The following is a 12,905-nucleotide window of genomic DNA, read 5'->3' as shown; positions in this document are numbered from 1 at the left end:
TTGAATTTTTCATTAATAGACAATGACTTATAAGTTTTGTCTGTGAATAACACCAGTTCTGATAATCCTGAGACAGAAACATTACCTAGATGAAATGGCAGATACTGAGATGTTCCTTGTTTCTCCTCCCATTTTCTCTCGAAAATGTCCTTTTTATCTTGCTCCACCACAATAAAAAAAAATACCAGAGTTTATCTATTGCTTACTCTACAATTCCTTCTGCAATCAATGTCAAAGATTCAGCATGTCAGTCATATGAAGAGATTCAGCTATTTTGAAAATGGCAGTGTTTGAAAACATATATATGCACAAAACAAACCTGGCTTTTAGGTGGCATCTTTGCTGTCAACATTAAAAAGGCAAACACCAGTGTGGACAATGGATGAACTAAAAAAAGTGCATACTGGGTGCCCAAAACACTTACAGAGCCAAAGTGAAAACTGTGGACTCAAATCAAAGAAATAATTACAATATGCACTCAAAAAAGCCAGACAGACAATGAATGCAACATGTGACTGGGTTAAAACAAGTTTTGATTTCAGAGAAGTATATTTGCGTAACTGTGATTTTTTTTTAATTATTTTTAATTTTTTGACTACTATATGAAGTCCTTCTTTCTTCCAGTCTTTCTTCTGGAAGAAATAATTTTCTAGGTAAGTACGGAGAATGCAGTTTCCAAAGAAACGCACTATTGTATAGCTGAGATTTTCTGTATTATTTTAGTATTTTAGTTTCACTTATTACAAATGCAGTTCTTAAAAAAAAAAAAGCAGTCATACATAATAGAAACTTCCTATGTTTTTAATGGCGTGAATAATCCCAAGCTTCAGCTCACTTTCTTGGGAAAAAGGGGAGGGCAGTCAGCAATCCTTTCTGCACGTTGCTTACATTACAGAACCGGGGAACAGCATTATGCCAGCTGTTTTGCTCAGGAATGAATCAATATTGGCAGAAGGGTCAGATTAATATATTGAGATGATATTTATTCTCCTATCTGTCATTCTTCTCTCTACCCTCATGCAGCCAAACTGCAGACAAACTGGTGAATCACAGCAAACGTATCCATGAGGCTGATGTTGCCACCAGATGACAACTCAAAGCCAAGGCAAGTGCTAAAGTAGCATTGCTCACCCTGGAAGGTGTCTCTGGCTGTGCCCCTCTCCCTCCCACACCCACCCAGTCTAAAGGAGCTTCATCTGTTTCATTTTCAGATGATGTAGTTTCTGAGATCATAACTTAGAGCAAACAAGGCTGGCACTTAGGTTAAACAAGAGTATAGAGTTCTATTGTTTTCTTAAATTGCTTATTTGTTTTTTAATTAATAAGGTAGGGGGATCACACATTTTGTTGATGTTACATTTCTGTTTGTAATATTTTAATGTAAGTATTTAATGGCCTGAGGCCACCAACAGATAAAGTTGTGTACAAACACAGTGACACCCACAAACAAAACTATACAACCTAGCTGGTGATTTTATACGCTTAAAGCTCAACAAAAACTAAATAATCATTTCAGTATCATTTTGATGTCAGGGGAATACATATTTTATTCCCATTTTATAAAATACGATGGCACCCTGATCCTACAGAGTGACAGAGACAGCAACCCCAGATGCTGGCTTATTTGCAATGTTAAAAGTTTATTAACTTCTGTTTCCACAGCTCCACAGTAAACAGGCACGGTACAGTTTGCCAGATAATCTTCTCCCTGCAGATGCCTGTTGCTGTAGCAACCTGTTGGAACAGCCAGGATGCCAAAGTGACCACGCTGCATGTGCACGCAGTGCACAATAGTTCCAGGAGAATGAAGCTGAAACAGAAAAAATCCAGCTGCAGCACTGCTGTATGGAGTATTTCTGCAGTTATAATACTGTTTAGGTAGTTAAATCTGCTGAGAATGAGTCTCTTTGTACAGGCGAGAACATCAGAAGACCTTACATAAATGCGAATTGGCATAAGTGCAGTCTATTCATTTCTGGCGAGTATTTCCCCCCACACTACAAAATGTAGTCCTGAATCCATCAGAGACTACCTAAACATGGGCTTATTACCCTGACGAGTCGTTTTCAAGCCAGCTGGCACCTAGATGCTCTTTGCAGCTAGGTCTTAAAGTGGCTTTGACTATGTCACAGTTATGGCATAGTTCCAATGCTAAGTTTGAACATTTGAGTCTTTACTAAAACTATTTTCTGTTAATAATGAAGGACCAGGTTAATTTGTACATTAATAAAATAAACGTATAGCAAATAATACAGCAAATAAAACAGCAAAAGGACAGTTAAGGGATGATAACTGGAATCAGTACAATTCAAGTAACAAATAAAAAACATATCCTTCATGTATTAGCCAGTATAGTTACAAATTCATATTTAAGTATTTCTCAAAGTTGGTAAACATAGATACAAAAGGCTGTCTAAAACAGTGTCTCCTTAAAACTTCTGGCGGCAGTTTTGGCTTTGGAAACTGGACAACCCTACTTCCTTGTCTCTCTTCTTCAGTTTGCACATGCAGGGGTTTTGGGGGTATTTTTATTATTTGGGTTATCTCAGTCTCTCCCACTGATCATGGCATTCATTAGATGTGCTTACATATTCATGCATATGCATGCATAGACACTTCTAAAATATTCTGTGTGTATATGTAACACTGTCTCCATTTAGCCCACACCCAGGGCTAAAAAATAATCAGCTGTTCTATCACCCAATCTCCCCTCCCCAACCAAGAAAGGGAATGGTGGAAAGGAGAGAGGCTCATGGGTTGAAATCTAAACAGATTTAATAAAATAATAAAACCAATATCAATACTAATACAAAAGACACAAAATTATACCGCTCATAGAGTGGTGGCAAGTCCCTCCAGGGATAATAACCATTGAGAAAAGAAGAGAGGAAAATGAGAAAGAAAAAGAGAGCACAGCAAAGAGCCCCCCATGCCCAGCAGCTTTCCCATTTATAGTGAACATGACATTAATGTTACAGAATACACCTGTGGGCCAGCCTGGGTCAGCTGCCCTGGCTTTCACTGCTAATGGCCTTCATCACCATACCACGGCTGGCCACAAACTGAAACAAAATGTAACAGAAAAGTGATTCTATAAATTTTATCCCTGCAAAACCAGCACAAACATGCATGGAATACTATTCATATGTATGAGGGATGGGAACATGCATACACAGTTCTGTGAGCATATAGCACAATAATAGGATTAAGACTAAAGTCAACTCTAGTAGGCTTCTAAGAAACATGCAAAATATATTAAAATAAATAGAATGAGAGTATTTATAATGACTGCATATGTAAGAACGGGGATATGATCAAATACTTTTATTCAAAGTAGAATAAAACTGTAGATAAACTTCCCTATGAAACTGAGAGGAAATACATTTCCACGTGCAAGTGAGCAGACATAGCAAGATGCATTCTACATGTATGTTTTCTATGCATGTATTAATTACAGAAACACAGAGTTGTTGAGGTTGGAAGGGACCTCTCAAGGTCATCTTACCCAACTCCCCTGCTCAAGTAGGGCCACCTAGAGTTGGTTGCCCAGAACTATGTCCAGATGGCTTTTGAATGTCTCCATCCACAGATGGAGACTTCACAGCCTCCCTATGCAGGCTGTGCCCATGCTCGGTAATCCTCACAGGAAAAAAATGCTTCTTGATGTTCAGAGACAACCTCCTGTGCTTCAGTTTGTGCCCATCACCTCTTGTCCTGTCACTAGGCACCACCAAAAAGAGCCTGCCTCCGTCCTCTTTGCACCCTCCCTTCAGGTACATTGATAAGATCACCCCTGAGCCTTCTCCAGGCTACACAGAGAACTGTCTCAGTCTTTCCTCATAGGAGATGCTTCAGTCCTTTCATCATCTTGGTGGCCCTTCGTTGGACACTCTCCAGTATCTCCATGTCTCTGTTGTATACTGGGGAGCCCACAACTGGTCCCAGCACTCCAGGTGTGGCGTCACCAGTGCTGAGTAGAGCAGAGGGATCTCCTCCCTTGACCTGATGTCAATACTTTGCCTAAGGTGGCCCAGGATACCATTAAACGTCATCGCGGCTAGTGCACATTGCTGGCTCATGGTCAACTTGGTGTCCATCAGGACCCCCAGGTCCTTTTCTGCCAAGCTGCTTTCCACATGGCACCTCTCCCAATTGCCATGATCATTCAAAGACTACAGAGAGTGGCCTCACACTGACAACAGCCATCTCCCCGAGCATTTGTGGGTGCATCCCATCAGGGCCCACGGGTTTATGTATGTCCAGTCTGCTTAAGTATTCTCTAACCTGATCCTTTCTGCCAAGGGTAGTAGTTGTAGTAAATCAGTTACATAGAGATAACTAGTGAATGTATACATAATTAATACCTTTGTACAGATCAGAAACCAAATCACAGGTTAAAGAAGTTATCTATATTTAAACAAAACCAAAACCAGAAGTGGGGTTTTAATACAAAAACTGAGTCCCAACCTACTGCTACTGTCCTGTTCTGCAAGGCACTTCCTTCCACACAGCAGAATGGACTAACCTTTTCTGCCTAGAGTTCAGTAGCAAGGGTCCTTTCTTGCTCAGAAGATTTTTCTGTATTTGTTTAATCAATAGATTAATTTTATGTAACAAAACACAATCTGGACTTTTAAATCAAGCAGATTTAAGTTTATCCACTTTTAATTATAACTGGATAAACAATCATAACCAGTGGAAGTTAGAGGTACAAAAGATAGCCTAATTTGACTCATCTTCTTGTTAAAATGAAAATGTTATCTTTTCTAGCTTATCTTGCATTGTACCAGCATCAAGATCTGTACATACAGTAAATATTTTCACGTCAATATTTAATAACTTTAAAATCCTGCTTAATTATAACAGCACAAGATCAGTTTTCGCCTGAATTGTATTACCAAAAATGCTTCTCAAACATCATTGCCTAATGGCTTGTTCAAATCTCTACGGAGAGGGCACTGCTCATTGAGAAACAGTCTCAGATCCTTGCTGTCAAAATTATCCCCAGGGGACACATTTTACCATCTCATAATGTTTCTAAACCTTTTGAAACACCTCTGTGGTCTCATAAAGATTTCCCCTGATACCCTGTAAACAAAAGGTCAGATCTGCATTTACCCAGGTTCCACAGTTATGGTAGATTAATCACTGCAATATCTGAAGATATGGCATGGGCAAGCAAGCTGTAGCACGGTATTTTGTTTCAAGCAGCTGAGGCCTCCAGTTCCTATTTTGCCTTTTTTTGGTGTTTTTTTCTTCCTCTTAGCAAAACTGAAAACAAGGCTCAATAGAACATTTTGGTTTGTTTTCTAGATCACCTAAACGTTTCAATTAAAAAATTAGAGATAAAAGAAGCTATTCATGTAAAGAAGCGCTAGCAAGAAATCTTGATTCTTTTGCTAGGTTTGGCTGATGATCAGTCTTGAAGTAAACTAGTTACCCAGAGATACGTTTCTGGCACAGAAATTAGTCATGATTATCAAGCATCAAAGGAGTAGTAACAGTTTAAACATCATAAGTGAGCCTGGAGAAGCTTTACATAGTAGAGTACAGTTATTCTAAATCAAATAGAAAAGCAAAAAATATTTATCCTTTCCCATTTGTTTACTTTGGGCATTTGACAGAACTTTCTGTGCCGTTTGTTTTCTCTACAGTGTCAATTTTCTCCGCTGTCTCTACTGGCAGCCAGCACCAGGCACAAGCTAAAGACCAAAAGCTATTTTAAAGTTTTTTCCTTCCATCCCTCTCCCCACTTCCCTTAATTGGCTAGGTTCATGTCCACGTTTTCCCTTTAAGCTAGAAATTGCTTGAGCTCTTAGTGTTAGGTTTTAGCAACAGATGGTACACTTCCCTCCGAGTTAATTCCGAACGAGTATCTCAGGGTTGAGATTGCTAGAGGTGTTATCTTTCAGCATAGATCCTGATTTTGTAATCATTACCAATCCAAAGCCTACTTTAAAGAAAAAGTTGTTAAGCTCTACTGTGGCATTATTCTGTGTCAAACAACTGCTTCAATCCATCTAAGAGAAAGATAATACCGGAATGCTGAAGACGCAACAATGAAACAGGGTGTTAAATGAAGAGTTATTCACTATTTGCTATTGAGTAAAATATCCTCTCCCAAACTCTCTCAAAAATAACACCCAAGTTTCTGCAAGTTCTTGCCAATACCAATGAAACAGCTTTCCTCAAGGTGGGGTGCAGGCAAAAGTAATAAAATAAAATTAAAAAAAAGTAGAATCTAATGGAATGGGGGAAAGCAGGAATGAAAACTGGGTAAAAAAAAAAAGCATTCATCAACTGTGAGGGCAAAGGTGGAGAGGTGAAGACAATTTGCTAAAGTTAAAAGGAGAACAGGAGACAGTTCTTGGCCAATAAAAACGGGGAGAGCAGCATAAGGAATTCATGGAAGCCTGACAGGATGAGTAAAACACTGAAAGAAAAAGAGTGGCAATGGGAAGGGCAGAGAACACAAAATCACCTAGTCAGGAAAATGCCACTAGACCAAACTGTGAAACTGAGACCTGATATTAGGAAATTCAATAAACTCTAGAAAGATGTTGGGAATTTAACAGATGGGCACAATAAATACATATTTTTAATTTAACATGTTCTTACAATAACTCCAGTATTAGCACCACGGGTCATGAATCTATTAAAAATATGGAAATAAAGGGAAAACAAAAGGAAATAAGCTTGGCTCTCAGTACTCTTGATTTTTTGTATGAAGAGCAAAATTCAATTGAAACATTTCCTGGGGCACAGAAAGATTAAAAGAAAATTAATGGTACTCTACGGTCAAAATAATGTTTCATGGGGTTTGTCTGTGGTTATCATAGCTAAAGGCTAAATAAAATATTAAGTTTGAGTGAAAGTTGGAATCATACAATACGCAGCTGCTTTTACTTCTTGTTACCTAAACAAATTTCATTGCACCAATGAGTAAAGAGGTGAAACTGTAATGAGTCCTACTGTTTTGACCTCTGACCAAAATCTTTATATTTAGATATCGAAAGGTTAGATAATCTGTTTGTTTTTTTTTTTCCCCAAAAGATGCTGTGGATGCTTAATTTGCACAGATCTTTTACACAGGAGCCTCTGAATTCTCCCAAAGGCAATCTCATTTGCCCTTCAGTTACTGTCTTCTGAGCATATTGACCTTTATCCTTATTTATGCCAGATACTTTCAAACTAGCATAATGTTATGCAGAATTTATTTTGTAAGGAACCATTAAATTTGTCTGCAAGTAGGACATTTCTCTACCATAATTCAAAATCAGAATTCAACCACTTATTCCCATTAATTAGATTTGTGGAGCAACTGGAAACTATTAAAACACACATGGCATGACGAATAACCTTCATGCTAAACATTAATCTCTGGTCTCCTTCACTCCTTTCAACCAAAAATTCACCATGTCATCACTACTCACTTCAGCAGGAGTTCTCCTTCTCTTCATCTCTCTCCTTTCCTCCCTCTCTCCCCTCTTCATATATCGTGTAATTCACCTACAAGCTAAAATTCTGTCTTTTTTTCTACACAACATATAATTCAGGAGAAAGTCCTAATAAAATACACAGAAGAAGAAAATAAATATTTTGTGGCTTGTAGTTAGTGTGGACCTGATTGCTAGCTTGTTTTCTCTCTGGCAGGGCAGGCCCTGCCTATTTCTAAGACGAATAACATCTTTGTATTTGTTGCCACTTTGTGGTGCAAATGTTAAAATAACCCTATTCATATTCTTGGTATAAAAATGTATAAAAGTGAACAATCCAACCATTGTTAAAATGCAGACTATAAAACAACACTACAGCTACTGTACAAAACAAGGAGAGATTCAAATATGCTTATTTTGCTCAGGCTGACAAGCTTTTGTGCCCTTTCTCACTAAAGAATATGAAAAGCAGGGAGGAGTTTTTTTTGGGGATTGGCATGTTTTTACTGATGTAACATACACTTGCAACACCCTGAAGCACATATAAAGTCCTGGCCTTGGAGGACAGGATTGGGAACATACCATCTGTCTGACAGCTGATTCCCATGGAAGGAGACTAGGGCACACAGGCTGGAAGAAAGGTACAATTCATTGTAAGAGGTTCTCCACTCAGGCAAACCAGGACTATGGTGGCATGACAGTGTGCATGTCCTGCAAGCTAGACACAACCTCAGAGCGTCAAATTATCTGCTGTTGTTTAACAGTGATGTTCCATCCGTAAGTCATTTTGCCCAGAATTAGTTCATTAGTTGTCTCCAAATACGTTTACAACACAAATAGGCTAAAGGTTTATTAAATAAGCACTTACAGCTAATACTTCCTTTTAAAATCACTGCCATAGCCTGCACTCCAGTCTGACCATTTTGCATTTAAAATGAAAAATCTTTGGGGAATAAATAAATAAATAAATAAAACCCAGAAAACATGCACCACAAATTACTTTAAAATGGTTTCCCCAAAACCAGTTCAGCTTTGATCTCCCTGTTTATCCCTTTATTTTATTCCCTAGTTATGTACAAATTTCATGATGATATACTTTGAAGACAGAACTGCATTTGTGGAGCACCAGACACAATGCCCCAGTCCCATTCCCTAGAAGTACTTAAGAGCCATCACAGTATGAAATCTTAAAAGATTTTCATTGCTTTCCTGTATGCCCTATCATAGCATTGCTGAATAAGACTGTGATCCTCTTCAGAAGATCTCCCTAGAAACCAGATGTTTGTTGAGGTTTTAAATTGTTACTTACTGTATCATACTAAAAATATCATGCTGTGAGAAATGCATTATGCACTTGATGTGTGTGCTCATGCCCTGGCATTTGCTTACTGAACCAGGACCTCTAGATGCATTCTTCTTAGCATCTACTTTGGAAACAGCTGCAAGAAAAAAAAATATACACCTTAATTCACCATTTGGGATTAAATGGATTAAGGAATATTTATGTTTATCTCTGGTTTCCTTTAAAAACTCCTGTTGCCCTGCGCAGAGCTAGCAGATAATCAGGAGGACTAGCATTTTTCACTGAATAAGATACCTATCCTGGGCAGGAATTTCTTTTTCCAAAAATACATGTTTTCATTCAAGCAACCTTTCCACTGGCAAGTTCTGACCTCTCTTCTACACTCAGGGTTTGGGTTAAGGTTAGGGTTGACAGTGTCTGGACTACTGTAGTTAATACAATGCAATACACACGACAGAAGTGAGCAGCTTTCTGGAATTGTAAGCAATTTATACTGTCCACTGAGCTATATATGATGCAGTAAACAGTAACATTAGACTTCAGATCTCTTTTTTTTTTTTCAAAAGCAGCAGGGTGTGCGTCAATAGTTTTTATCATGGATTGTAACAGCCTGTTTTAAAATAACTTCATTTGTTTTTTTGAAGTGGAGATACAGGAATAGAGCAACACAGGTGCACAGACAAACATCAGCCAAAATTACTTCAGTCTGGCAGAAAATATCTCACAAAATTATGAAGTTAAAAACTATTATTTGTTGAAGTTGACAATACTTGTTCACTTTAAAATAAGTAAAAATAAAATATTTGTTTTAACAGCAGATAATCACAGCATTCTGGAAACATATTACTGTAGAATACCTTGTATAATTTTTCCTTGCATATGGAGAAGATTTAAGAACTAGCACAGCTCCACCCCTTCTCCACCAAAATCTTAAAGTGTATTTCTCATTTTGGACATTGGACTACTTGCCAGACACCTTTTGTCAGATAAACAGCACAAAGCTCAAAAGGAAAACCTTTTCAGCTCCTGGTGGCAGCTCTCTCAAGGCTGACTATCTTTCCTCCCTGTATGTTGAACTTTTATGTTTAAATGCATTAGAAAGAGTTCTGAATATTTAAGCAGAGCAGTGGACCAACGTGGACGACGTGCACTGCTTAAAGACAATTTTGGCCTCAGTAGTATGTGCAACAATCTTATTCATCCTACATGTAGCACTGGCCCAGTCTTAAATGGCTCCAATCCTGGAATGAACTTCATCTCATTCAATTGGTATTTCCAGAACTTAAACAGAAAAATCCTTACAATGTTTAGAATATATAAGAAAAATGTTATATTGAACTATAAAAACTGTTTCTCAAAGCTCATACACTTTGAATCCAATCTGGACTTAAATTTAATTATACTCACAAGAAATTATTTCACTCTTTCATAGTTTGACAAAGAGGTGAGACCTACATAGCATTAATAACTACAGCAAAGCAAGGGTAAAGAAAAGAGGAATGTGATATCTTAGATCAAGGAGAACATCTTGAAGAATGTCTCCAGACTGTTTGGATAGTCTTTGCAAGCTGCAGTCAGATTGCACAGGATGGACAAGCTCAGCTCTGTGAAATCAATCTCACCTTTTATGTAACAAGGCCACACTTCTGAAGGTGCTTAGGTACCTCACTCCCAGTAAAATCACAGATCACAAAAGTGCTCAAAAGGCCTTTGAGGATGTATGTGGTTGCCAGCAACCTAATGGGGTAAGTGTACAGGTCATTTGTTGAGGGTGTGAAACAGAAGGAACATCAGGATGGAATTCACAAAAGGCAGGGTGCTGAACAAAATGTTTCTCCAACAAGACAGCAGAAACAGGGAGGCTTTAGCCTGAGCCCTAAGAACTCATAACCACAAGTTAAGTTGTTAGAATGTGCACCTAGAATGTGGGAAAGCAGTTTGATTTCCCCTTTCAGCCTCAGGAGATTCAATTCTCCCAGCAGGGTGCTCTAATCAGCAAGCTGTCCTCTGTCATGGAGTGGGAAGCTTTGATCTCTCCCACTGAAGCTATTTGACTTTTCAGAGAACGTGAACACTGCAGCTGCACTGTGCAGAGCAACAAGAGTTTCTCCCCCTGCTCCAATGGCTGCTCAATACACCTGAAATGCATTAAAGCATAGACTAGATCTCTCATTTCCTCTCCCAGGCATGTCTCAACATCTATAGTCAACGAATCATAGAATAGTTTGGGTTGGAAGGGACCTTTAAAGGTCATCTAGTCCAAACCCCTTGCAATAAGCAGGGACATCTTCAACTAGATCAGGTTGCTCAGAGCTCCATCCAACCTGATCTTTAATGTTTGCAGGGATGGGGCATCTACAACCTTCTGGGCAATCTGTTCCAGTGTTTCACCACCCTTACTCTAAAAAGTTTCTTTTTTATATCGAATCTGAAATTCCACAAAGTCTCCTTACTGGTGAAGCAAGGTTTTAAAATGCTATGAAAAATACAACATCTTCAACAGAGGGACTGGCCAGGAGCATCACAGACATCCAATAGGCTGGTGGGTAGGTCACCTTCTGAGAGGTAAGTGATGCACAGTCTCACCTCCTCAAGCAGAAAGGTGCACAGATACTTGGTTTTCTGAATCCTGGGGGACAGCTCTATTTCCTGGAAGAGGTAGCAACAGACTGTGAAACAGAGGATTACAATCCAATGCATGTGCTGCAAGAATGACCACTGCAGTGGTTGTTGCAAGAGAGACTGAAAAATACTGCCTAATTTGTGGAGCATGAAGAGCAAGAATGAGATAAGCACCAGGCACCTCAGAACTGCATCCCATAATATCTAGTTTCAGAAATGTTTGTAGCCCCCCAGGAAATAACAACAGCTAAACCAGTTTTTGAGGATAAACCTTGTACTCAGATGTCCAAATAAGCTCTTAAACACCTTGCGCCTTTTGCGGATCTGCCTTCCAGGCTCCTAGGTCTCACATGAGATTTTATATCAAGCGTCTGTCTATCGACTACTGCTGGCACAGGAGTAGGCAGTCTAAACTGTTAAATATATGGTATTTAAGGACATGAACCTCTGAATTTTTCAGTTAAGGGCTGATTAGCCAAGTATATGAGAACGGTTTGAGACCTTTTGATGGAAGATAAAAGGAGACACTTGCATTCATTACACTGATGGATAAATGGAAATGACCCTTTGTGTTTAATGAGACAACATACATACTACGTGTTTACAAAAGTGGAAGGAAGGTTCTCATCTTGGAGCCCTTCTGACAGATATTAAGTTAAGCACGCACACACACGACCATATCACCATGGTCCCAGGGAAACTAAACCAAACAAATATTAACAACTAAAATACCTCTTAAGTAATAAGCAAACATCTTACATATGATGATGAAAACTTTTAAACATCATTCCATGTACAAATACTTTTGCTCTGCTTTTCTTTTTTTTTGCATTATGCTCTTCCCTTTTCTCTGCTAAGATATGGCACTTAGATATTGAAACTTCTTTTGTAGTTTGACCTCTAAAGAGCCACCTTCAAACTTGAATTCCTTTATTTATTATTTGACACTGTGGGAATCAACCTGGCTTGCAAATGAGGCCAGGTGAATCCCCAAGGTTTAGTGTTCTGTTCCATTTCTGTACCCAGTCACTAACTGTGAGACCATTTGGCAGCAGCAGTCTTTAAGCCTTCAAATAATTAGTTCTTGCTAAGATAGGTGGAGATTGTAGTAAGAACATAATATGGAAAACTATAACTAAAAAAACTCCCAACAACCCACACTTCTGCAATGTGCCCTACTTGGAAACAATTGAAGAAAACTTTGTCAGCTAAGTTTGTACCTCTATATACCCTTATATTCCAATTAAAAGTGGTGCAAGAGAAACAAAAACCTTTCAGAAATGGGATATCTACAAAGGAAAAAAATAATTAATCTCAGCAATTAAAATTGGCAGTAAACAAAACAGAATTTTTTGGGGAAAGTAATTTTCTCTTCAAATACCCTGTACAGCTCCACAGTAGTATTTTCACAGATCACTTTGAAGAAATGTTAACAGAGAGAAACGTATTTTAAAAACACCTTTAAAAAACTCTTACTTGCTTAAAAATAAAAGAGCTGTAAGACTTCCCATAATCAGACCTGTGGGGGTTTTGTTTGTTTATTT

General features: G+C 38.4%; 1 protein-coding gene across 2 annotated transcripts in view; it reads right to left on the bottom strand.

Annotated features, from left to right (window-relative positions):
• The window catches only part of CCSER1 (coiled-coil serine rich protein 1), a 680,898-nt gene that overhangs the window by 213,289 nt on the left and 454,704 nt on the right, over positions 1–12,905 (bottom strand). The window contains exon 9 of one of the 2 annotated variants that reach the window (XM_068404065.1): positions 8,680–8,703. The exons of the other annotated variant lie outside the window; for it this stretch is intronic. Within the exon in view, the coding sequence (XP_068260166.1) occupies positions 8,680–8,703 (24 nt within the window). The remainder of the gene's footprint in view (positions 1–8,679; positions 8,704–12,905) is intronic. 2 annotated transcript variants of the gene reach the window in all.

Source organism: Nyctibius grandis, chromosome 6 (assembly GCF_013368605.1).
Source record: "Nyctibius grandis isolate bNycGra1 chromosome 6, bNycGra1.pri, whole genome shotgun sequence".
Lineage (NCBI taxonomy): Eukaryota > Metazoa > Chordata > Aves > Nyctibiiformes > Nyctibiidae > Nyctibius > Nyctibius grandis.
Note: the sequence above shows the minus strand (reverse complement) of the source record. Positions and strands in the feature narration are given on the sequence as shown.